This window comes from Haemaphysalis longicornis, unplaced genomic scaffold (genome assembly GCF_048455015.1).
Source record: "Haemaphysalis longicornis isolate Haplotype H1 unplaced genomic scaffold, Haemaphysalis longicornis Haplotype H1 scaffold_3, whole genome shotgun sequence".
In the NCBI taxonomy this organism is placed as follows: domain Eukaryota; kingdom Metazoa; phylum Arthropoda; class Arachnida; order Ixodida; family Ixodidae; genus Haemaphysalis; species Haemaphysalis longicornis.
The window spans coordinates 213859638-213884769 of NW_027526335.1; the positions used below are offsets into that span (position 1 = coordinate 213859638).

A 25132-nucleotide genomic window follows, 5' to 3' on the forward strand; every position below is an offset into this window, starting at 1 on the left:
AGACTCCCGTCACAACAAACTTCAAACTTACTGGACTTGTGACCAGACCGACCAGACTTGGCTAGAGTTGTCAGCTTGTTTCAACATGGCTCCTGTGCAGTCCACGCGCGGTCGCTGGTTGGTGTAGTTTTTTCTGCATAATCGCGTGTTGACGGCTACAAAATGAAAGTGAAGGTATTGTCTAGAAACCCAGATGACTATCTGAGAGAAACAAAGCATGACATTCATAAAGGTATGTATGAATTTTTTAGTATGTGAACATCGATCGGTTGCCAAGTCGTCCCGGCGTAGCAAGCATGTTCACACGCATGCTTACAGTACGGACACGACGGACATGCAACGGCTGGTGTTGTAAAATAACATCCATACTTCGCATAGTGTTGTTTGATGCCATTTTCTGTCTGTTTGCGTCGTGTTTTGTGTGCTGGTTTGCTGTGCTTAGGAGTGGAGGCGTCAAGACTGCCGTTGAGAATAATGTGGACATGTGCCAAAAGACGTAACGATGTCAGATGTGCTCCGCTAGTGAATAAGCCGCATCGGGTCATCCCTCGTGCAGATTCAGTATCTCCGCCTCGTAGAACAAAAATAGGCCAGCTGAGCCAAGCCCTCTGTTTTGGTGGGAAGCTTGCATTGGTCGTAAATATCGCACAGGCCTTCCTGGAGAATCAAGATGCACTACGTTGTACTGCTCGCTAGCCGCTGCAGGTGCACTACAGACAAGGCTCAGGGCACGCATACCATTTCAAAGCTCTGTACCAAAGCGAAAAAAAAAAAAAGGAATCGCGGTGATGTATGTACAAATTCTGTCTTTACTACTTGTCACTGCCCTGCTCTTACCTCAATTTGGGAGAGTGAGAGCGACACCAAAGCTTCTGGGCAGCTTGAAATGCTTGTGTGCGGGGAAGAACCACAGCCCTGTCATATGTGCAACACCCGTGCCTGCTGCCTTCTGTGTCGCAGTGCAGCGCAACTTCGACCCCTCGCTGCACCCGTTCGAGGTGTGCCGGGAGTACGCGCGCGCCCTGAACGCGGTGAAGCTGGACAAGATCTTTGCGCGTCCCTTCCTGGGCAACCTGGAGGGCCACCGGGACGGGGTGCAGGTGCTGCACAAGCACCCCCGCTCCCTCTCCCTCCTCCTCTCGGGGGCCTGCGACGGAGAGGTGGGCTTTTCTCTCTCTCTCTCTCTCTCTCTCTCTCTCTCTCTCTCTCTCTCTCTCTCTCTCTCTCTCTCTCTCTCTCTCTCTCTCTCTCTCTCTCTCTCCCCCCCCCCCCCCCATCCTAGCCGACTGTTTCTTTTGTGGAAAGGGCCAGGCAGTGGTGGGAGCAACGCATGATGTCTAAAATGTTCTTGTCCTGCATCTACACCAACCCACCCGGCTGTCAGTCTTGCTTGGCCAAGGTGGAGTTCCGTGTCCTTGAATTCACAGAGCAACCATGAGAGGGGGACTGAGAATGTGCGTCTTGCTCTCCCTCTCATCCGTGTCTGCTTCTTGGTTGCACTGTGATTTCAAGGACATGTTGAAATTGATGACAGAGCACGCAGCATGTGTGGCTTGATCATGAGCAGGAGGATGCTTGCTGAGTTGCCGCACTGCATGTGAGTGCGCAGAAGGCAGAGCAGCAGCTCACTGAAACTGAAGAAAGGGAAGGGGGAGATAGGCCATTAAATCTTTTTCTGAGAAAGTCGTTGAATGCGTGAAGGGCAGATATAAGCTTTCCAATGTGGTGCCAGCATGCGGCGGTGGATTTGAAAACACAGTTGGAGTGCTGATGTCACTTGGTGATGACACCTTACCGCCTGTAACATTAGGCCAGTGGAGCAGGAGTACATGCAAATTTGGCAGGTCCTGTGGCTGAATCAAGATGCAAACTCGTGCCAAAGGGCTCGTTCTTTTCCCTCTGAACTTGGCCTGTAGCTTTGCATGGCTGTCTTGTAGCGGGAATGGAGGGGCCTGTCAGCTTTTCTATTCCAGAACAGGTTGTATGCACGGTTGGTGCAAAGTGTTTGTTTGTTCTGTTCCTCCACCATGTTTCCATCCTACTCATCATCATACCCTCTGGCTGAGGCCAAAAAGTGTAGCAATCTGGTGAGGTGTTGTGCTGCTACGCAAGGTTGTTCTGAGTCTTGCCTGTGCTGTTGCTATGTGTGCTTCTAAGTAGGGCTGTATTTTGGATCTCTGCCTGGTGCCAGGTGCGTCATGCAGACAAAGTACGAGTTTGTTTTAATCGAAAGATTTTGTGTTTCATAGTGCCCCCAGCGCTTGGCCATAAGCAAACAATGCTTTATTCACCAATAAGTTAATTTACGTTAAAATTTTTATTCTCCCATCAAATCGTGTGTTTTCGTGGAGTCTGCAATGACATCACAGGAACCGCTCTGCAGGCGATCGCGGAGCCTTGCTTACTGTTAGCAGGGCTCGCAAGCTTGGACGTTCCCTGTCTTCCCTATAGGCGGCGTAAAAATCGACGCCCCACGTGACCAACCTTGACCAACCTAAAGCGCTGTTTTCGACCATCAAGCCCACCAGACGGCGCAGGCAAAATGTTACTTTTGGTATAGAATACAAAACATTCATTCCGTGACTCAAAGAGCCCACACAGTTCGCTTACAATGTGTTATTTAAAAATACTATTAACAAGTTCCGCATCAAACATCCGTTGAGCAAAAATGTACGCAACTTTTTACGAACAGCCGACTGGTGCACCACCTTGTTTCTGAATTCGCAACCACAAAGCCGCCAATTCAAATTGAAACCGCTGCAACGGCCGACCGTTTCAATGTGCGCGGAGCACCGGTTTCGTGACTGTTATTGCTGTTATGTGCTTTTGCGTCCATCAGTTGTTGAGAGGACTGGCAAAACACGAGAATTGAGTGCTTGTGGAATGACAAATGTGGGAAATTCCGCATCGGAAGGCAGCTGTCGAGGCCAGAATATTCGATTCTTCAAACAGAAGGTGAGTGTTATGCACTCCGCTAGAAAGACGGTGCAAAGGAAACCGTTGTCGCCGTCAATACTTCATTTGTGCCCTTCGTTCGAAATCTTAGCGCAAGTGAACGAGTTGTTATGGCAAAAAAAAAAAAAAATGTTGTCACGAAAGCGACGTACAATTGCAGCGATCGAAATGAAATGATGTCCTGGCCTCTGTAAACTTGCGGATGTCAATAAACGATTTGTTCTCACTTGCTGCTCACTGTGGTCTGTGCCAGTCGAGGCCATCTGGTCACCTGGCGTAACATCACTTCACTAGCGCGGCGCAAGTAAACACGCGACCAGCGTGCCAGCCAGGAGCCAGCAGGAGCAGCCACGGCCGGACTCGACGCCCCTTTCGCGCGCGGGAGGAGGAGAGTCGAGTCCGGCCGTGGAGCAGCGAGCCGGCGGCCGCCGCGCGAGGGCAGCCATGTTATTAAGGAGCTCAAGCGGCCTGTGCAAAAAGCATCCGCCATGTTTACAAAGCCGTGTTTACAGCGCCATCAAGCGGGCGTACTGGGTAGTTCACGACGCCGCCACTACGCTTTTTCTGGCACTACAGGCAAAGCTAGACCTTTGCTTCTCTAAAATCCTCCCTGTTCTGTGCTGTTAGTCAACCTACATGGCACCACCTTACTGCACTAGGCCGTTTTCTGCCTTTGCTTTGTTTTTGACATATTTGTACCTGGCTTGTTTTTGTTGAGGTAGAAAATAATCGTTTCGTGAAACATGGTGTTCGCTTGACAAATATAGTCACGTAAGACACTGTCACTTACGCCAATCAGCCAGTGTCGTCTGAGACAACCCCAAAGTGCTGCAGGGCTGCGCAGCTAAAACAAGCATAGTGTGCGCAGCACCAATAGCAGTACGCGTCAATACTTCTACGTTTACGAGTATTTTAGTAACTTCCACTGTTACCCCACCATTCTTACTACTGTGGAATGAATATGCATTACATTCAAGCAAAAACAGCTCGTTGAGCAAGCTTATAAGCCCCGCATAATTCGCGTTTGCGTTTTCCGGCCTCAGCCAACTGCACACCTGGGCACATGACATCATAGGTTCTGTTGTTGGAAATGAGCTAGTGGGTTGCATGGCCATTCCCTTTCTTCCCAATTATGTAGCTTGTTTGAGTAAAGTTTGTCTTCAAAGTGGTGACAGTACGCTTCTAATGAGGCAATCTTTCGAATGAACCATACTTGTGTTTTGTCTGCATAGCCGCTTTATGTAGCAAGCTCCCTGAGCCACGAGGGGATGACCTGCACCCCCCCTGATAGTCAAGACGGCACTCGTAAGAGCCAGTGGTGCTCATCCCCCCGCATAAGCAAGGGCCAAGGGGTGCATGTGCAGTCAGTTGGAACATTGCTTCCCGCACCACAGCAGACACAGACGCAAAAAGACAGCCATCATTCTTTACCGGAGGCCATGACGCTTCCTGCTTTGAATCCCCAACATTCATGTATTGGACGCCCGTGTGTTCGAGATTTCGGCGCGCATGAACGATCCCCAGGTGGTCAAAATCAATCCGGAGCCCTCCACCGTGGCACGCCTCATCGCGCATGTAGCGTCGGCGCAATAAGCGTTACAATCAAACCACCAATTGACGTGTTGGTATCCCACTCAATTCCTCAGGACCTCTTCGCCTTGCCCCATGCTTCACGTGTGTTTGTGGCTTCCTTGCACACCTTGTGCGTCATGCAGGAAAGCCAACGCTGAGGAGATTTCAGTTAGTGAGGTCGGCCTGGCAGGCTGCCTGACCTGCTATGCCAGGCCTCCATGAGGATGTGGGCTGCGAAATGAAGCCAGTGTGGGGATGGTGTTGCGTCACAGGCAAACTTCAGGGAGACTTGTGCCATGCACTGATCCACAGATGGCAGCCCCCGTTTGCTGCAAGCCCTTGCTGATCCCCCGTGCTCTCCCAGGTGAAGGTGTGGAACCTGGCGGAGCGCACGTGCGTGCGCACCCTGCAGGCCCACCGGGGCATGGTGCGGGGCATCACCTTCCCTGGGGACGGCCACCGCTTCATCACGGTGAGCACCCGGTGGTCCTGCTCCTCTCCAGGGCTGCCACCGCTGACTTTGCGCTGCCGTTTCATGAGTGGCTGTACCTGGGAAATTTCGTTTGGAACTTGGCTTGCAGAGAATCTGGGAAATTTTTGCCATAACGGTAGAGCTATTGCGATGCCCTGCAGTTGGGCTATTCTTTCCTCAATGTGCTTACCCTTTTTCCACCATTACATATGAACCTGGAAACGGCAGCCCGTTGCCCTAGAGGTAAGTGTGCAAGCTTTTAGCGCTGGAGCAGTGCATTAGGGATGCTGCAGTGCGGGTGAGCCACACGTAGGGATGGTGCTCAATGGAAACAAAAAATGCAGCGCACAAGCCACGAGAAGTCTCGTGGCAAGTGAAGAATGGAGCACCTCCCAGTGGTTGCGGAATAGCACACGGCTACAGCGACGCATTCCCTTCTTGAGTGTTCTAGCATGAAACTCTAAGCAAATGAGGACATGTTCCCTTTTCCCAACGTGAGATGGCAGCAGGGTGGCGTGTTGCGTGAGTGGCACACCTCTCTTGCAGGTGGGTGATGACAAGAACATCAAGACGTGGCGGACAGAGTCACCAGCGTGGGGTGAGCCGGACGAGCCGGTGAACACCATCATCACCCGGGTGAGCAGGACACAGTCCGAGAAGGACGGGATGGCAGCCTGTGTCATGGTTCTGGGCAGGGGAGTGGGATACAGTGAAGCCTCGTTACAAAAGACACGTGGTCATGAGGGACATTTGAATGAAAAACGGTTTGGTCGGTTCTTCTAAGACCCGCCGCGGTGGCTCAGTGGCTAAGGCATTGTGCCGCTGAGCGCGAGGTGGCGAGTTCGATTCCCAGCCACGATTTCGGATGGAGGCAAAAGGGGTCAAAATTAATCCGGTGCCCTCCACTACAGTGTGCCTCATCGCCTGCATTGTGTCAGCACGTTAAATCCTGCAATCAGTCAATGAACCGGTTTTCCTACGTTTGCCATGTTCGCAACATTGCATGCAAGAGACGTTGGTTATGAGAGACATGTTTCTTGGGTCCCTTGAGTGCCTCTTGCTACACAGTTTTACTGTAGCAGGGGACTGACTGGAGTTAGTCCCTACATTCCCTTCCCAGTTGTGCTCCCATGTGTGGGCAGGCACTTTTGTTGGAAAACGGAATCCGAACCCACAAGAAAGAAAACAACTATTTACGCTACACCGAGTCTTTTGCTACTCATGAACAGAGTGTCCAAGATCCGCATCTTTTTTTTTTTCTCTCTCTTTTCCTGAAGCCATCCAAGCTGGCCCTGTGACATGTCCTCTTCTTTATCTGCTGTGCCTGACAGTGTAAAAAATCAACAACCCCTCTGCCAGAGCGCCGACGATTGGGGAACGCAAAGCTTTCCACAAGGAAGAGCATCAAACGAACTAACCCAGAAGCTATTTATTTGTGATTAGTGCGAGGGGGGTAATGCCTTATGCGCGTAATGAAGGGCTGCGATGTGGGTCCTCTGGGGTGGTGGTGCAATCGGATTGATGTCGGCTTCACAACGCGGGGGACCCAGGTTCGATTCCTACTACGGGAAGCGATTTGATTTCTCTTCACTTCGTCCATGATCAGAGAGAGTTGGCTTCTCTGCAGTGCATTTTGGGCAGACTACAGAGGAGGTCAGTGGGAGGCTGAAAGCTTTGCAGGAATACGCTCAAGGGGGAACACGGACCTTCTCTCGAGGGAATTTTTAGGACACACGTGGAACTGTATTTTCTTCCGTGTGCAGGGCATGCCTAAGGCTTGTATGGCGTTGCTTCTACGTTGAAGCCACTTGCAGCAGCTGTACTTGTGCAGTAGCGCTGGAGCAGTAGCAGGGCCTTCCAGTGAAAACAGTCCTACCAAGCTGTTGTACCCGTGCAGCAGTGATCAAATTGGGGAATAAATGTTAACATTTTGTGTTGCACTGCAGACTAGGGGCACATTCGAGACAAAACATTAGTGCACAGGTCGGGCAAGCGATGATTCAGTAACTACAAGAGCCTGTTGCATGCAGCTAGGCCAAAACTGGTGCAGAAAACAAAACTGCTGTGTTAAAGAAAAACTTTCTAAGTGCAAGTGGCCTAAAATTATCCACTTGGGAATGTGTGTTAACCTGGAGGAGTGTAACTTCAGGTAGCCACACGCCACTTTGGAGTAGCACTGCAGAAAGTTCTCTTTGGGCGTGTTGCTATATTCTTCTCAGGTGTTAAGTTGCACCAACAATTTTATACTTTTATCACAGCTGGACAGAAATGGTTTTTGGGGTTCAATCATTGCCCACCTACTAGTATATCGCTCATTGCATGCAATGTGCCAGAATTGGTAGTCGGCAGTAATGAATGAGGGATTCAAGAGTGGGTGTTTCTCAAGTATGCACTTTTAATCTGTACATCAGTGATATTGTTTGAGAGTGTCAAGAAGTAAAAATTACTCCCACCTCCTCTCACGGGAACCCCTGTGTAGATGCGACGCATAGGAAGTTTCGTTGTTGTTTCCGTTAGGTTGATTCTCCCATCGCGTGAAACGTGCCATGAACCCCCTGCCGCGGCTATGACGCAACGTGGCGCGGCTATGACACAACACAATCCAACACAATCCACTTTAATCCAATCCAATGCCCCTCGTGAGAGAGTGTTCGCTATTGGAGAGGAGAGGGGGTGAGCGGCGGAGAGCGCAGCTTGTGCGGCAAGGAGAATGGGGGAGGGGTGTGGACGGACAATGACAACGCCGTATGCAGGGACAAGGCGAGTGAATGAGATGCCGTCACAATGTTGCTTGTCTGCCGATGGTGTGACCCTACTTTTTTGGTTGAACTCATCTGAAAGTCACAGAATCAAAGCTAATGCTGTTTTTCGCACTGGGTTTAGTTGATCAGTAAAAATGAATGTGATCACATCAAAACAACAAGCCAGATATTATTCCACAAAGCATCTCGTTCAGTTCAGACTCTGTAGAAATAGTGTAGAGCTGAATTTATCAAGGAGTGCACAGAATATTCACCTCAGTTTGGGGGATCATGTTACTTGCGTGGTTGTTAAATGATCTCGCATTTTAGCTAATACCCTCGCTTCGTTCCACTTGCAGATAAGCTTTTGGCTGGATGACTCTCCACTCTTTGTATATTATTATGCATGCCTACTTTGCTCACAGTGATTGTCCCCTGGGTGGTATGCATTGCAGGTGAAAGGGACAGTTGTGTTTCCTCATAGTTTCCTTAGAATTGCAATGTCTTTAGAAACTAAGGAATCGGTTTGCACTGCGGGTGTGGAGGTGACTGCTGACCTTTTCCCCTTCCTGGTTGCATGCAGGGGGTGCTGACGGGCATAGCGCACCACCTGCAGGAGCCCTTGTTTGCCACGTGCGGGGAGAGCGTGCACCTGTGGGAGCACCAGCGCTCCGAGCCCCTGCGCACGCTCAACTGGGGCGTGGACACCGTCTACGCCATCCGCTTCAACCCCATCCAGGTGGGCCCCTCCCGGAGAGTGGGTAGGGAGGAAGACAGAGCCTCTGGGGGGAGGGAGAGCCAAATGATGTGGCAGAGCAGCTGGACGGCTAAGTGAACATATGTCAGCTGTTTATGCATCTCTCACTTCCCCTGGCTCTCTCTTGGTGGCACTGGGTTAACTAAGGGAGTAATGGCAAACAGATCTATGGAGATGCATAGCAGAGACATTCTGAGAGCCCATGCTTGCCAAGCACTTCTTCTGCTGTTAAGCGCTTGATCAGATGTCACCGAGACAGCCTTGCTTTGACTTGGGGAAATACACTGCTTATAATTGTACACACAGTTAACGTTGTACGCAATGTTGCAGCGCGGCACTGTGTGCAAATAAGCTGATTTGATTTAAAGGTACTCTGAAGACAAAGCTGGAGTCGGTCTAAATCGACAGATGGGCATCCCCAGGAAACGAGGTACCAATCTCTGGGCCAGTACCTTTAAAGTAGTCTCACAAATGATCAGAAAATGAAGCTGTCCGTTTCTCAGCAGAGATGGCCTAAACAGCGGCTGACTGGGTGAGCCAAGAGTCACGGGACAAACAACAGAACAAGAAGCGTGCACACAAGCTCTCAAAGAAATGCGCAAAATCTTTCTTTACACATTAACTTTTACAGGTCATAAACAATTATTAATGTACAATACGCGGCAAATGAAATGCGAACATGAAAATAGGAATCGGAAGACGCAAATGGCGCGATTTTTTTCCATACAAATCGAAATGACGCATGGCTTGGTTACAAAGACCAAGTGCGGAAATGTGGCTTTCCGAATGTACTAATGGCGTGCCATTATGAGACCCCCACGGACAGTATTTTTCAATCTGGCATGTTCTCATTCACATTTTCGTGTTCGAGTTTCACTTGCCGCGTATTGTACAGGTGCAATGCAAGCTGTGCCGCCATTCACAAGCTGCCAAGCTGCACCATTGCTGGCGGCTGCAGTGGTTATTGCAGGTTCGCCCTAGTGGCTGTGGCCGAGATGCCTCACTTGGTAGGTTTTCGTTTTCCTGCTTGACCACACCGCTGTCTCACTCGCTTTCGCCACGGAATAAATGCTGAGAGGGCCACGGGGCAGTTGAACTTTCGTCTGAACCAAACTTGCTAGTTGCCCTCACTTTCGTCATCCACACCTTTTACAATCTCGCATTTCATACTCATGGGAAAGCGGGGCCGCTCCTCTGCCTCATGTGAAATTATGATATGAAATTTAGTCTGTTGTAGCCGATAGTCTGCTCTAGCCGGGTCTGTTATGAGCAGAGTGGACTCCATTTAAAATGCATGGCGACCAGACAAACCAACAGAAATGGTCTGTTGTAACCGGAAGTCCGTTGTTGCCAGATGCTCAGTAACGAGCGTAGACTGTACTCATAGTATGAGAGGGGGCGCTTGATCGATATTTTACGGTAGTACGACCGTGCGCTTGATGCAGTCTTGCCCTGACCTGTTCTCTTCCGATGATGGCACCGCGCAGACCAACGTGATGGCCAGTGCGTCGAGTGACCGGAGCATCGTGCTGTACGACACGCGGGAGTCGCAGCCCCTGCGGCGGGTGGTCCTGGAGATGCGCTCCAACGCCGTCTGCTGGAACCCCATGGAGGCCTTCCTCTTCACCTGCGCCAACGAGGACTACAAGTGAGCGAGGGCATCCATTCCTGTCATGGTCTGGGGCCCAAGTGTTGTCTGCGACTTGGGCACCTTGACCTCTGGCATTGTGGTTTTGCCAGCTCTATACGTGGGGGCGCAGGAACCCATCAACCTGCTGCAATACGGCGATAAGCTGACCTTCTTAAGGTTCAAGAACTGGGCCAGTTGGTACACCAACGCCGCTTGTATAACATGGCCTATCGTTTCCGCCGGTAATGGCAAAGCAGCCACTGTCCCATTCCTCTCTCCTGCTCCTCCCCTCCTCTCACCAGCCTTTCTGCTTGTCACCGACCGGAGTTGACCCGACTGATTGGCGCATGCCGTCAAACAGTCAGGCATGCACTGAAGGTGAGGCCTAATGTTCCGCTTTAAGGGCCCCACAACGTGAGCCGGTACTGAGAGCTTGATATACAGCAATTGTGATAGGTACTTTTTTCAATGGGTGCTGGCTGACATCAGATCTCAAAGCATGACGTTAGACCTAGCATTGCAAGTGTATGCTTCATGTTAGGTAACCTTTGAGTTGAGTACTATGATGTGCCAAGAAACGTTGTACTCATTGTACATTCAGCTGCACGCACTGGTTAACGACGTTTTACTCACGCACTGGTTAACAACGTTTTACTTTGAAGCGTTACATTAGGCCTAACGTCAGGTCGTCGCATACTCGTGTAGTCCCCTCCCTCTGCTGCACATCAACCCTTGTGCAAGTGAGCTGTAAACTGGAGAATACATGAGGACTTCACTGAATGAACAATTTTATACATTTGCAAAAGTGGCTGAGGCAGGCAAATAGTGCTCTTGCGTTGTATAAAAATAGGTGCACAGAGGTGGACATGGGCACCAAAAGCTAGTATTCAGCTCAGGGGCCAAGAAAAACGATAGCCGCAATGCAGCAGGTTTGCAGACTTGCATGCAGTCGGTGCAGATGTTGCTTGTTGTCAGAGAGGAAGAAAGAAGCCTGCCTCCAGTCTTGAAGCTGCTGACCGTTGTGCTGCAGCTGCCGCCCTTTGAAGCAGCATAGACATAAACATGGTCCCATATCAAGATCTGAAACCTTTTGTAAAAAGGAAGCTGCGGGACCACTGGCAGCAACAATGGGACAGAGAAGCAGAGAATAAACTACATGTCGTTAAACCCAAAATAGAAAAGCCCCCTGCTGAAAAACATGACAGATTTGTGGAGGTAGCTTTATGCAGATTGAGAATTGGCCACACACACATCACACACTCGTACCTTTTAACAGACGCAAACAAGCCACACTGTCATCGGTGTGGGGGGCAGCTCTCAGTTCTTCATATGCTTATTGAATGCGAGATGTGCAACCTAGAGAGAAAACGTCACTTTCAAGAAATGTACACTCATTGCATGCCCTTGCACCCTTCATTATTTTTAGCAGATAGTCCCATGTTTTCTTACAGAAGAGTGTTTAATTACCTTGCCGATGTTGACTTCTTAAGGGGGGACGCGGGTCTTAGAATGGTCCAAAATCGCGAAAATACGCATTTTGGGAAAAACACATTTTTGAAGTCTTTATACCTTCAAGCACCTACTCTAAAAGTTTCACCGCTGAATTTGATCGGGAATAATCTCAAAAACGACTTTGAAAACGCAGCGGGAGCCGCAAAACGCCGAAAAACGGGCTAAAAAAGCTTGAACTTCGCGCGCGCGCCACACTCGAAGCAGACTGCCGGCGGCGGCCATCTTGGGCTCGCTTTGTAGCTGATTTCTTTGTGCGTATTTTGCGCCAACTCAAAATGGCGTCGCATGAGGAGAACGAGCGGTACCGCCGATTTACCGAAGGTCGTTTCGGAGCCGCTGATTGGCAGGAGCAGGCGCGCTCGAGTCGAGCCCCCCGTTCCGCGTCTCTGATTGGTCGGCGCCGTTGAGCCGCCATTTTTTTTTTTTTTTTTTTCGTTTTGTTTTTGTAGGCGCGCGTTCGGCGCCGCAGTATTTTCAATTCAGGTGTGCTTTCTCTGCCGTTAGTGACTGCAATTCTGTCACAACGTCTTTACGTCTCGTGCCGCAATGCCTGGAGACTTTTACCTCAAGGAACTACGCGCTGCAAGCGTACGGAAACACGATGGAAGACGCCGTAGACGGTGGTGCCGAGATCGCCTGTCACGTACGAATCTGGTCCGAGAAGCGCCGTGTGAAAACGTCCGGATTTAGTTAGCTGTTGTGCTTTGGTCTCATTTGTGAAAAACAAAGTTGGCAGCACAATATGTTTGTGCTTTTCTTTAGTTTGCATAGACATTGAAGGAAGTGCAAAGTAGGAACTACCGTACTTGAAGTTCAGCAAAAAGTGCAGTTTTCCAGCGCTGTTTACAAAAGTTTTTCATTACTTGCATAGAGCCTTCCTGATTATTTTTGTGGTACGGTCGCATATTGTTTTTTTTTTTTTTTTTCTTGAGGAACAGAGTGACACGGCGCTTTTTATATTGGGCCATGCTGTAGCAAGAGTTAGAAACTAAAGATGCATTTCTCTCTTATTTTGCGATGTCATGCTCTGCCTGAGTGTTTCACTATCAGGCTTTTGACCTAGGGTGATAAGACTGGTATCATTTATTTATTAGATCTAGCAGGTGATGCTGTTTTTATCACTCTGGTATCCATCGCCAAATTGTCTAGCAGGTGATGCTGTTTTTATCACTCTGGTATCCATCGCCAAATTGAAGTCCACTTGCAGCTCTACAGTTTATTTTGTGAGGTCACGCTTTTCTTTGCGGGGTGTTTCCTTATCTTACTCTTGAGCCAGGATAACAAGACTGGTATAGTTTCATTTGTATTGAATTGGTCTAGCAGCTGATGCTATTTGCATCACTGAAGCATTGATGACCAAAGTGCATTTCACCTACAGCCTTGCTGTAGGTTTGAGATGCATTGCAGGACAATCTAGTTCTGGGTGGCTGCTGTGCTTTAGTCTCATTGGTAGCACAAAAATAACAACAGCACATGGTATTTGTGCCTTTCTGTATTCTGTAAAGACACAGAGAAAAGGTGAATGAGGATATACAGTTTCTGAGGTGTAACAGTAGAAAATTTAATTTTCCTTTGCAATTTGTGCGGTATTCGTGTGAATTTACGTCAATCTTTTCAGAGTTATTTTTGTGTTACAGTCACATACTTGGTATGCTTTTCTGCATGAAGAATAGAGCTACAAAATGATGCTATTTATATTGTTGTAGCTATGCTGTAGCAAAAGTTACCGTGATCTGAAACTTCAAATGCATTTTTCTCAGTTTCTTTTTTTGCAAGACCAAGCTCTGCCTTACGGGGTTTTTTGTAATGTTGCTCTTGGGCTAGGATGACAAGACTGGTACCATTGTATTCGTACTGAATTGATCTAGGGGGTGATGCTATTTTTATTGCTCTGTCATTGTTTACCTATTTCCAGAAATTAATAAAAATGAGGCAATTTTATACGAATTGCTGATATCAAATGTTCACCTCTTTCATGCTTTGCAAAAGTCTTCAAAATTAATAAAAATAGCATAGCCCCCCAGAGTAGACCTTTGGCATTATGTCCGTATAAATCATCATTGAGTTTGCTAAAGCGAAATTGCTCTAAACCCCCGTAAGAAATGCCTCAATAAATAAATTTCAAAGTGTTGTATTTCTTGAACAAATGAAGCTATGTCAAAACCAATTACATATTTGAAATCAGTGTAAAAAACTGCTTAAGACTGCCAATTTTCATCTAGCTGGCACTAATAATAAAAAAAATTGTCTAAAGACCCACCTCCCCCCTTAAAGTACATAACATACTCCCCATGATCTCGCTTGGCCTCGTGTTCCGTCACAAAACAATGGCGGTATTGTGGGGTTTTTAACACCTTGCATACCAATATTTTTTACTTTTAATATAGCCCTATACACCAACTTCCATAGTTTAATTTTTATGTAGTGGATTTTTTACAGATTCCATTTTAATATCGTCTCGTAGCATTCCACCATTGTCATGGTGCTCTTTGCCTTCGTCGGCCTTGCAGCATAAAACCCTAAATCATCATCAGCCTCCAGTCTTTTCCTGAAGGTGCAGGGTACTGCAAGTAATCAGTTCTAATGTGCCCCTTTTTTCTGGGAATGTGCCCCCAAGAGCAGAAGTTTACGGACTACGAAAGCAGCAATTTTGAGTTATTTCTCTGCCGCACAACAGCCCAGAGTACTACGTGCGGTAGTTTTCATTAGTTCACTACTTATACGACATCTCGCATGCATTCGACAGTTTGTCGGGCTGCCATAGGAAGAGGAATAAGCTAAAATTGCCATTTCCCTGGTCCGTAAACTTTTTATCGTGGCTGTACACCCAAAAATAGCACGTGTGTTAAAATTGAGCACCAGCCTTAACCATGATAATGGTTGCTTATCACTGCTGACAGAGCAGGGAAACCATGGTCACACGTTAGCATCTGTGAGGCGTAAAGACTATTGCACAAGCCACAACAGGGCTAAGACAAAAATCAGAAAAATGCACACAAAAGTTTACCGTTTTGGACACGGCTAAGGCATCTACTGCATGGTATTTTACATGAAGGCAACTGAATGCATAAATGATTTGTGCTTTAGAGAAAACGTTTTGCACTTTTCTTTCTTCTCTGTCATGAAAAACCAGGTTCAAATTAGTTTTGATAAATGCTACTGTAACTGGCCTTGAGGGTTGCACTACAGTGGCACGGTCTATACTTACTTTCACTGAATGTGTATGGCTAGAAAGCATGTGGCCAGGATCGAGGTATGGAGTTCCGTAATCTTCGGTTTCGTTGCAATGAGATCTAAGTCTGCCATTTTAGTTCTTCGTCCCCTGGTTGCGCCGTCCCATTTTATACACGATACAGAAGTGACAGCACCTAGCACCACCTACTGGTTTACTTTCAACACTGGGGACACTGTTTTGATCGACTGCTAAAGAGGGCCCACCATTCGATCTTCGTGGCTTTGATGTAGACTCTTTGGTTCCTGTTAAAACAGCCAGCATTTGAGTCCCCGTATTCCTGCTTGTGTTTTTTTTTTTTTCTGTTTTCACAGTTGAGAAATTTTGTGCAAAAATGTTCTTACGAGTGCCTGTACCCATTTTTTTGCGGATAGCAGCGGTTAGGCATCTTCTAGACTGTGGTAGGCAGTGTGCAACCTACCACTGTAGTGGTCCTGAAGGGGGCTTCGAGCACACTAAATGACCAAGCACAATCGTTAGGTTGGGCGGTCAACGTCATCTGGGCCATGTATACCTCTTTTACGTGCAGCGGAAAGCTCACACTTTCGTTGCAAAGTTTGTCGCCCCGTTCCCACCCATTCCTGCGCATTTTTGGGCTCCGCCATTTAAACGCATACATGTCATCGATTCTCCCATGTGTGTCGTGAAGCAGAAATCCTGCTATTGGACAGCTTTTTCTCACACTTCCGGCTAAAAGAATCGTCGTCTGCTCAGTACTAGCGCTTTCTGCAGCGCGCTTAACCCTTTTGTGTTCATTTATATTTATCTTTTCTATTCTTTTACCATGCTTCTTGTTAAGGCGCGTTCGGTAGGCCGACACGACGCCGACACCAACTTCTGAGTTGGCAGACCGCCTTGTCACACGACGGCGACGACACAACACGAACAAATCAGCCGATCGAAAGTCCGCGTGGTGTGACTGGCTCGCTGACTGAAGACGCCGACAATACCGACCAGCCAAATGGCCGACGGATTGTCGGAAATCGATTGAGAAGCAAAAACTGCACCCTGGCAACATTCATGGTGTAATGAATGCAGCTCTATTCTGTTCGTTCCTAGAGTGTAACAAACATAGTAAGGTCCACGAAGCCCATGCAACTCAACAGTAGCGCTAGTGCGATCCACATTTAGGCCTTTGACGCTTCGGCCGTTCGCTTTGACGACAATTCGTTTCTTGGAGTTGCAAACTGCATGTTCACGTGCAACCAGCAATGCTTGTAGAAAATTTAGGCTCAGTTAGGAGCAGAAGCGGAGTTACGGAATGTTTATTAGGTAATAAGGAACCAATATAACCAATATATACTATTCTCAGAGGGCGAAATCGCAGTCGCAGCTGAAACAGAGCTGTTGGTGGATGTCAGCTATAGTGGCGGCTTTATGGAACCTTACTGCACAACTGTTATCCACGAAATGTTCAGTTAACCAGCCAGGAATCCTTGAAATCAGGTAGAAATGCATGCCACACAAAGGGTGAGTCTCAATGTAGTATACAGGTTGTTTCGGCGAAATCTCTGCTCATTTTGTGGCGCAGTAGGCTAAAGCCTCGCACCAGCTTAAAGGCCAACTGCACTCAAATTTTCGACAATGTAAAAATATTGTCACCTAACAGTACGTATAAAAAGGGTGCGAACTGCAAAATACTGCGCTTCAAACATCAACGCGCGCGACACAAACGGCTCGCGTCATGAGCATTTTCGGAAATGAAATCAGAATAGAAAATGTGGCCATAGCGGCGGGCGGACGTGACGTACGTGATGGAACGGAAGCGGCCGCGCCAGAACCGGTGGCCGCTCAGAGCCGCCTTCAAATGCGTGTGATAGCACCAAGTTTCGCTCTGTTATTTTTACAGAAGAACTTCCACTAACGTTTGCCCAGGATGATGGAGTTAGGCGCAATTCCGGCATCGCATTGCTATCAGTCAAGATGAAGTAGACCGCCCGACAGTAATTTTTTCCATCATAATAACTGCCGGAGTAGCAATTTTTGGCATTGCAAGTAAAAAAGCGGACCCTGATTTACAGAGCTACTTGCCCGTACTACTCCGAAAAGCAGCTTTCGTTATAGCCGACGCCTCGGCTATCAGGTCGCTCTCTTTGAAGGGAACAAACCGCATGCGGGCGGCGATCAGTGACTATTTCTACCATACATTACGTACAAACAGCTTCGTGAATGTCGGCCCAGTATTTTTCGCCTTGCTGCGCATCGAAAATCTAATTATAAAAGTGGTCTGAAACTATAAGCCAGCTTGCACAGCTAAATGATGCACTAAAGCACTTCCTATCTACTGCTTTTTTCTACTTCAACCAGAGACAGGTGCCGTTGACAACATTTTACTTTCAAATAAACTAAATCTAACGCTCAAAGTAAATACTTCACTTGGGAATTGAACAAAAATCTAGTCTATTATTTAGGAGAGGAGCAGTTTCGTTAGTTTTCGCACTTCGCGAAGACCACGACCGATATTTGTGGGGATGTTTGTTACTACGAGCTAGGCTGATTTTGGTTCACTTAGCGAGTGAGGCAAAAGTCGCACAAATTTTTATAGCCGCGTGTACAACAACTCTATTTAGGTCAAACTTTTTGAAAGGTCGAAAAGACGTAGATTGCGTTGGGCCAGCCCAAATATGGCCAATATTGGACGCGGAAATGCAAGTGGTCAAGAATTTATAAAATGTCGTTTTTTTTCTGTGGTTAATGCAATAGCAATGACAAATAAAAGGCAAGTGCTCGTTTCGCGCTTTTTTTTTTTTCTTTGAGTAAAAATATTATTTTCAAGTAAAAAGAGTTTTGCTAACTCCAAGATGTTCGCAGCGCGTGAATAGTTTGTAGGCTTCTAATCTTTTTTATTGCATTGATAAAAAATGGCGGATATGTGGTTAGTTGTGAACATGCGATGGCGACGGCGATGCAGCGCACTGGTGTAGCAGAGAAACCCCGGGCAAACGCATCCCTGCGCCCGGCAGAGCGCCCTGCAAGTCGCCGGAGAAGCGCGAGCTTCACGGGACAGGTTCCCCAACCTTCGTCACGGGCCGCTCGGAACTTGTTTCGGTGACACTCCGCCAGGTGCGAACGTCGTCTGCTCGGGGGTACTTTGAATGGCGGTACCTAGCGCTCACTACTTATTTGAACAAAGAAAAATTTGTGTGCAGTTGGCTTTTAAAGGAATACTGACACCAATTTTTGACGTTAACATTATTGCACAGTTCGCTTCCTTTACTCAACAGAATACCCTGGCTGAAATATGAGTGGCCTGCGACGCGAAGAACACGCTTTAATTGGATCTCATTTATCGCGCCGACGGAACAGCACGTGGAGCGGCACTCAGCAAATGGATGTCAGCGTGACATCATCCTGTGGTAGCCAAAAGAAGTGACGCGGACAGCGCTCGTCAAAAACTCGTGACGTCACTTCACGCGCGCGGCCCCGCGAGTGGCGACTGGGCGCCGGCGTATTCACAAACGCGTGCACGTAGCCAGAGCTACAGGCATAACCGCTGTCCAAAAAGTCACTGTTGGCAAAAATAAAAGTTCCACACACGGGAAAGGAAGCGATAATATAGCCCGGAATCGTAATAGAAGTCGCCATCAGGATTTTTCTGAAAGCGGTCATCGAATTTCCGCTGCAATGGTAAGCCTGGCACTTTCAGGCAGCTCAAAGCTTAGCCGTTCAGCTCCGGTGGCGGTACGGTCGAAACAACGCCCCCGCCGGCCTCCGCAATGTTTTGACGTCCGCACAAAGCAGTGAGGTCATGCTGGGATTCTGTCATATGCGGCTTTCGGGGTGAGAGCATGGGAATTGGAAACAAACGATTTTCATTCTGTTCAATGTAATTAATTATTGCACGCTGAAGTATTAAAAGTAGAGTTTCGGGTTCGCCAGACCATTAAGCATCGATAAAAGCAAAAAAAGTGGAACACGAAATTTTCGTGTCGGTACTCCTTCAATTAAAGTCGTGGGTTCAAATTCTGGCAGCATGCTGCTTTTTTTTTCCTATCTAAGTGGCATGGTTTGCGAATGGTATTTGCAAATCCAAAACAAAACTTTTTGGTTGAACTGTGGAACTACCATATCAAAAGTCAAGTCATAGGCACGATATGTTAGTTCTAAATCGTGCTTTTTATATATAAGAAGGCACTTGTACTTTCAGAGGACGAAATACTGATGTGTGTATTTTGTAGACTTGGTAGGTCTTCATATAGTGTCAAGATATTTTCCCCCCTCCACTTAAACAAGACACAACGTAGGCTTGTGGGTGGGGGGGAATATAGGGCCACTTCCGGCAGCCAGACCCTCCGCATATCGCAAGTGGAAGCACTGAGCACGTAAAAAACGAACAGCCTCTGTAGAGAGAGAACGGGCTCGAGGCCACCCGGAGAAAAAGCGAGGGTGGAATAATTGTTTCGTGCAATCATATGCGGTCAGACAAAGAGGCAGGGGCGCACCGCCCCACAACTCGCACTACTCGAGACCACTCGTTATATCTGCTACGACGTACTTGTCTAGTAGTTGATAAACGCAGGGTTGCGTAGGAGTTTCCTGGAAAGTAAGGGGGGAGGGGAAGGGCAAATGGAATGCACACGCATTCTGAAGAACGTCTTTGTGCCGTACCGTGCAGCCCTTCGGCAGCTCTTTGTTATGGTTATAAATGTTTAGAACCGGTTGGAATAATGGAATGGAATAGTACAGTTGAAACTCGATTTTAATCAAGAAACCCGATTTTACAAATTTCCCGATTTAGCGAACAAATTCGGGTTCCCTGCGTAGTTGCCCATAGGTGTAATGCTTTTACGAACTCGAAATAACGAAACAAACTTCGCCGCCAAACCCGATATAATGAAGCATTGGTGGGAAAAAAATATGCATAGAGAAAGCGCTTTTTCCAAATTTATGGCGTCTAGCATGTCTGGAAGTGTGCTGCTAGCGCAGTGCAAGCACACGAGCTGGCAGTGTGCTCGCAGCTTGTGTTGCGGGCTCCACAAGCCCACAACACGAGCAGGAAGAGGCATCGCCCAGTTGTTGGGAAGAGCTTCGTTGGCGTGACGAGGTGGCCGCAGATGAGAACTTTGACGACTTTGTGAACGCCGACGTAGACGCGCACACTGACACAGCAGAAGTTCTCGACGACGAGGAGATATTGCAGCTTGTTTCCGGCGCACAAGAGGAGTCTGAAGGTGCGAATGATCCGGATACTGTCGAAGCTCTCGTGCCCACACCATGGACGCCGTCGATTTTCTGAGGCGGTTTGCCGGGGCACGCGAGGGTGTCGAGGGCGCTTTGACTTCACTGGCCAGCTGCGAGAAGTGTGTGCTCCCTCTGCTCACAAAGGGCGCTCAGGCGAAAATCGCAAGCTTTTTCTCGAGGCACTAAGTTTGTCATTCTCTCGATTTTGTGAAGTTCCCGATTTAACGAAATAATTTGCGGGTCCCGGTGAATTTGTTAAATTTCAACTGTACTACAACTGCCTCGCATCGCATACATGACGTCACCACGACACGACCAAGCTCGACATTGGTGCGAGCGATCCGCCAATTAGGCAATATATAAACCGACGTCGGTTCGGAACGCATGTTTGTGCTCACTCTAATGAATTTTGAGGCAATTCTTTAGTCATTCGCTCACATATTTTAGACTCCCATACGTACCACAACATGTGTGGTGACTGGGTCGTTCTCTTTCCGTGTGATCCTTCAGCATGGTGTGGAAGCTCGCGCCCTATTCCTTCCGTCAGCTTTTGCAGCCGTGAGCGGAGTGCAGGATTCATAAGCAAAATAATAAAAAATGGCCCAAACGGAACCCAGAAGGTCAGACCAAAGCGAAGCTGCGGCGCAGAATATCGCTGTAGCAGACGACGACCCCAACCAGATGTTCTTGCAGATGTCACCGAGAAGCGAGGCATCATGGGCAGTCACGCTTTCGCAGTGGGAAGAAGTGGACGAAACAAGAGAGAATCACTGCGCGGGCAAAAATGCGCTGGTTTGATTTGCAATAACTCCACTAGTACTCAAGTCATCGCTTTAACAAAATTCTTGAAGGATGGGACATTGATTTACCCGAGAATATGAACAGTCGTGTATTGGCAAAACCTCTTTCAGGGCCACTTTAACTGATGCTCTGTGTCGTGCAGAAAGGGGTGCTTCTGTACAATGTACAAAATGCGTAATCACCCCTTGCTCTTGTGGGGCCTTTGTTGCTTGGAGTTGCTGACTGCGGCACCTCTGTGTTCTCCTGTCGTCGTGCCTCTCTCTCTCTCTCTCTCTCTCTCTCTCTCTCTCTCTCTCTCTCTCTCTCTCTCTCTCTCTCTCTCTCTCTCTCTCTCTCTCTCTCTCTCTGCCTCCCTCCCTCCCTCTCCCTCTCTCTCTGCCTCACGTGGCCTCTTGACAGTCAGTTCAAATAATGTGCACTAAACAAGGGGGATGATGTTTTAGAGCCCGATGATCACTTTGTGTACTGCTGCTGAGACCACCCTTGCAAAACTGCCACACCAGAGCAGTAGCATTGCCTAGTGGACGTGTCTGGTCTGCTGGCAGTCACCTCAGAGCACACAAAGAGCTCTGCTACTGTTGTCGGTGGGTGCTGTGCGTGCGCTCCTGCTCTCTTGCCTGTTCCTTTCCTGTAATGGGTGGTTCTGTTTTGGTCGCCTCCTCTTTCGAGCCCATCTTTTTCTCTTGTAGTTGTTGTTAAGTGTAACTGTGTAAGCTCTTTAGTCTATATGAGGTGGCCAAGGTGCCTGTGCCCCACTCATTTCCACACTGCTGTCTAAATCGCATCATGTGCGTGCCGAGCGTCCAATCTCGCTGCTGTGGGGAGCTCAAGCGGGAGGTTTCAGTGTGGCCTCCCTCCTCCATTGCAGCCTGTACACCTTCGACATGCGCAAGCTCAAGTCGGCCGTTAACGTGCACATCGACCACGTCTCAGCTGGTGAGTGGAGCTGCCATATAGTGCATGGGTGGGCTCTTGTTGGGTGGCTCAGGGTCTGCGTCACGGCACCAGCCCCCGTGGCCACCCGGCAGCCACTTGGGCACCAAGGCAGCTGGGAACTTGTGCAGCACAGCCGAGGGCACCAGTTGTGGCCAATCAGAGGGGACGTACAGGCCGGGTGGGATGCAGGGACAGGGGCGCCTGCCTCCACGCCCAATGAAGGCTGAGGGAGCCAGCCAGACAGGGGCACTGCCTTCTCTCACCGCCGCGACAAGCATTGTGGGTTTCAGCTAGCTCACAGGGCCTGGTTTACACGAACAGTGGAAGGAATAAGTTACGCCGAAGTGGTTTCTTTTGAGGCTTGGGTAAGAGGTAGCGAAAAGGAATGCTTCAGGATGCACACATTGGTTGGTTGTACGAGGTGAACAGTTTTGTGACCAGTAGCGAGCAGTCAGTGAATCATGTGTTGGTATATTTTCTTGGCGTTAAAGTCGGGGGTACAACACTGGTCTTAAAACAACTTCTTTTAATTTTCACATAAACTTTGTGAGACTTGCCAGTCTTGCTGCTTTTTTCGCACTGATATCAAATATGCCATAATTTTTTTCAGTTGGTCAGTTAGTTTCCAAGATAATTAGAGATAATTAGCCATTTTTTGGTCAAGCGATAGACAAAACGGTGTTGGTCATAAAACTGTAATTTCTATATTTTTCAGTACTATGAACTTTAATGAATGCAATAATCAAAGCAGTTTTTTGATGCATTGCTTGGAACTAATTTTACAGCTCATTAAACTTTGGTGGCACCAGTGGCAAGGAACCTTATTTTAAACACCGAAGTTTAATTGGCTGTAAAATGATTCCAAGCAATGCATCAAAAAACTGCTTTGATTATTGCTTTTACCAGGGTTCATAGTATTGGAAAGTATAAAGATTGCAGTTTTATGACTAATACTGTTTTGTGTATTGTTTGACCAAAAATGGCTAATTATCTCCCGGAACTAATTGACCAACTGAAAAATAATGGCATATTTGAAATCAGTGGGGCAAAAGCAGCAAGGCTGGCAAGTTTCACAAAGTTCACTTAAAAATTAAAAGAAGTTGTTTTAAGACCAGTGTCTCCCCGTATGTCCGAAATTTCCAGTAATGTTATTTACACAGCAAATGCTATTTGTTTGGCAGTAAGTCTCTTTGGGTAATGGTTGTTGATTCAATAATTAGACAAGAAACAATGGTCATAGCTGTGTATTGCATAAGTTAGCTGTCGGGAAATGTCAGCCATCACTCAACCTTGGTCTCTGTCAGCCCGCTTATTTAGCGTGGCTTTTGGTTATAGAACATTGACCTTCCCCGACTCTGTACGGCAACGTGGCAGCCTCCATAAAAGCAATGACTGGTATGAAAGAGTGAACGAATTAACGCTTTATTTCCACTTACGTACAGTGGAACCCCAGTGATAGGTCCTGCGGTCTTGCGACACACTGCTTCTTACGACAGATCGCCATGGTCGCGGCAAACTCCCCACAGAAACAATGCATTAAAGATCTTAATTATACAATGCTTGGGTGCACACAGTCCGCCTCGTACGACGGACCCTGGTGGGAATAAAGCTGCGTTTTTCTCATCTTTTACTCCACTTGGCCACCTTGTTCCATCGTTGCCTTATTCTTAATTAACCGCTTTTGATGCTGCCTGGTGTGCTAGACGTGTTAGCTGCTCTGCTGCTTCGGAGGCACCGTGGCCTTTGTTGTTGGCAATGTGCTTGTGAACAGCAGGCAGGTCTTGTGCTGGGGAAGCGGGATGGGACTTTGTGGTAGCAGGAGAGGAACAGCACTCTGCTCTCACGAGCGACTGTCTCTGTTCGCTTCACTGGTGAAAACTATGCGACTGGCCCTATGCACGGGTGCTGAGAGGGGCCAGTGTGGTTCACTGCACCGGTGAAGGCCGGGAGGGAGCTCTGGGCTGTGGTCTCATCTAACAGGCCCTGCGCGCACTCACTCGCCCCCTCTGTGGCCCATCCCGCAGTGATGGACGTTGACTACTCCCCAACCGGGAAGGAGCTCGTGTCGGGCAGCTATGACAAGACGGTCCGCATCTTCACCACCGACCACGGTCGCAGCAGGTACCACATCATCATGTTTTGAGGCACTCGTATTTTACTTTGAAATGCTACGGCATTGGCTAGCCCACTTAGAAGCCTCATTGTGCCCCAGGGTATTTAGAAGGTGATTGGTCATTTACGGAGTCGCAAAACTGTGATCTCTGTATTTTGCAAAACTATGAGCCCTGGTGAATGCAATAAGAGAATCGGTTTTATGAGGCACAGGTTGGAACTAATTTCACAGCTTTGGTGTTTGCAGTGGGCATTCAGAGTGGTTCCTTGTCACTGGTGCCACCAAGGTTTGACACTTTCGTGACGACGGAAAAATCTGCTGTTTTGAGGTGCTCCGGGATTTTTTTTTTTTTCCTTGCCGCAGAAAAGTAATTGATGCTGAAATGCAAGATACAAAATGTTAGAGGAAGAATAGGATTTTCCAGCAGTAATAATTTCAAACAACAAATTTTATTTAAAAATTATCAAAAAATTAACAAAAAGAAAAAAATGATGAAAAGAACAATGCCACTTTGCACAGGGTAGGCGTAAAAACAATTTCAAATATGCACTCTTATAGAATAACACTTCAAATATGAGCGGTGTAAGTGCAATAGTTATTTACATACAAAAATATAAACACTAGTGCCTATCATGCCATCGTGCGAAGCAGTTCCTTGACTCAGGGAAATAGAGACTGGCCGTGCAAGTTTCGCAGGCAGCATTTGTTTTCTGCTCAACCTTCTCATCTTTGTAGCACAGCTTGCAGTTCCGGTATTTCTCAGTTTTTTGCGGTTGGTGCTGGGGAGCCCGAGTTGCAGTTGTAGGGGACACGACCCGCGAAATGTTGCCCAGCAGCTGTTCAATGAGCTCTCGCTGTATGTTGGCTGTCTGAAAATATGCATCCATGCATACTACTTATTCGTGCGGTTGCGTATCTCTCTGGTGACTTCGTCGGTGAAAAGCAACACAAAGAAATGGACGGCTCTAATGAACTGCCACGCGCTGCTCAGGTGCGCTCTGCCAAGGTCAACTCCGGGCCGTCTTCGTGGAGAAAACTCTGCTCTTTGTGCAGCCTGCACCAAGTGGTCTCGCCTGAACAAACCCTGCAGATAAGAGCTGTGACGTTTAGAACAGGGCCGGGTCTGTTTACAACAATGCGTGCCCGCGATAAAGCGAAACTCAGCGACGCACACTTGTTGATGGTCCCGGGGCGACTTGACGTCCGTTCGCTGTCCGTGCTAAAGTCTGA

The 25132-nt window shown here is 48.0% G+C and overlaps 1 protein-coding gene across 1 annotated transcript in view; it reads left to right on the forward strand.

Annotated features, from left to right (window-relative positions):
- The first annotated feature begins 58 nt into the window (after window positions 1-58).
- LOC144175972 (DDB1- and CUL4-associated factor 13) overlaps window positions 59-25132 on the forward strand; it is a 34401-nt gene continuing 9327 nt past the window's right edge. The window contains exons 1-8 of the mRNA XM_077705055.1: window positions 59-232; window positions 961-1160; window positions 4892-4999; window positions 5546-5635; window positions 8324-8479; window positions 9985-10145; window positions 21722-21789; window positions 23814-23910. Of these exons, the coding sequence (XP_077561181.1) occupies window positions 163-232; window positions 961-1160; window positions 4892-4999; window positions 5546-5635; window positions 8324-8479; window positions 9985-10145; window positions 21722-21789; window positions 23814-23910 (950 nt within the window). The 5' untranslated portion in view covers window positions 59-162. The remainder of the gene's footprint in view (window positions 233-960; window positions 1161-4891; window positions 5000-5545; window positions 5636-8323; window positions 8480-9984; window positions 10146-21721; window positions 21790-23813; window positions 23911-25132) is intronic.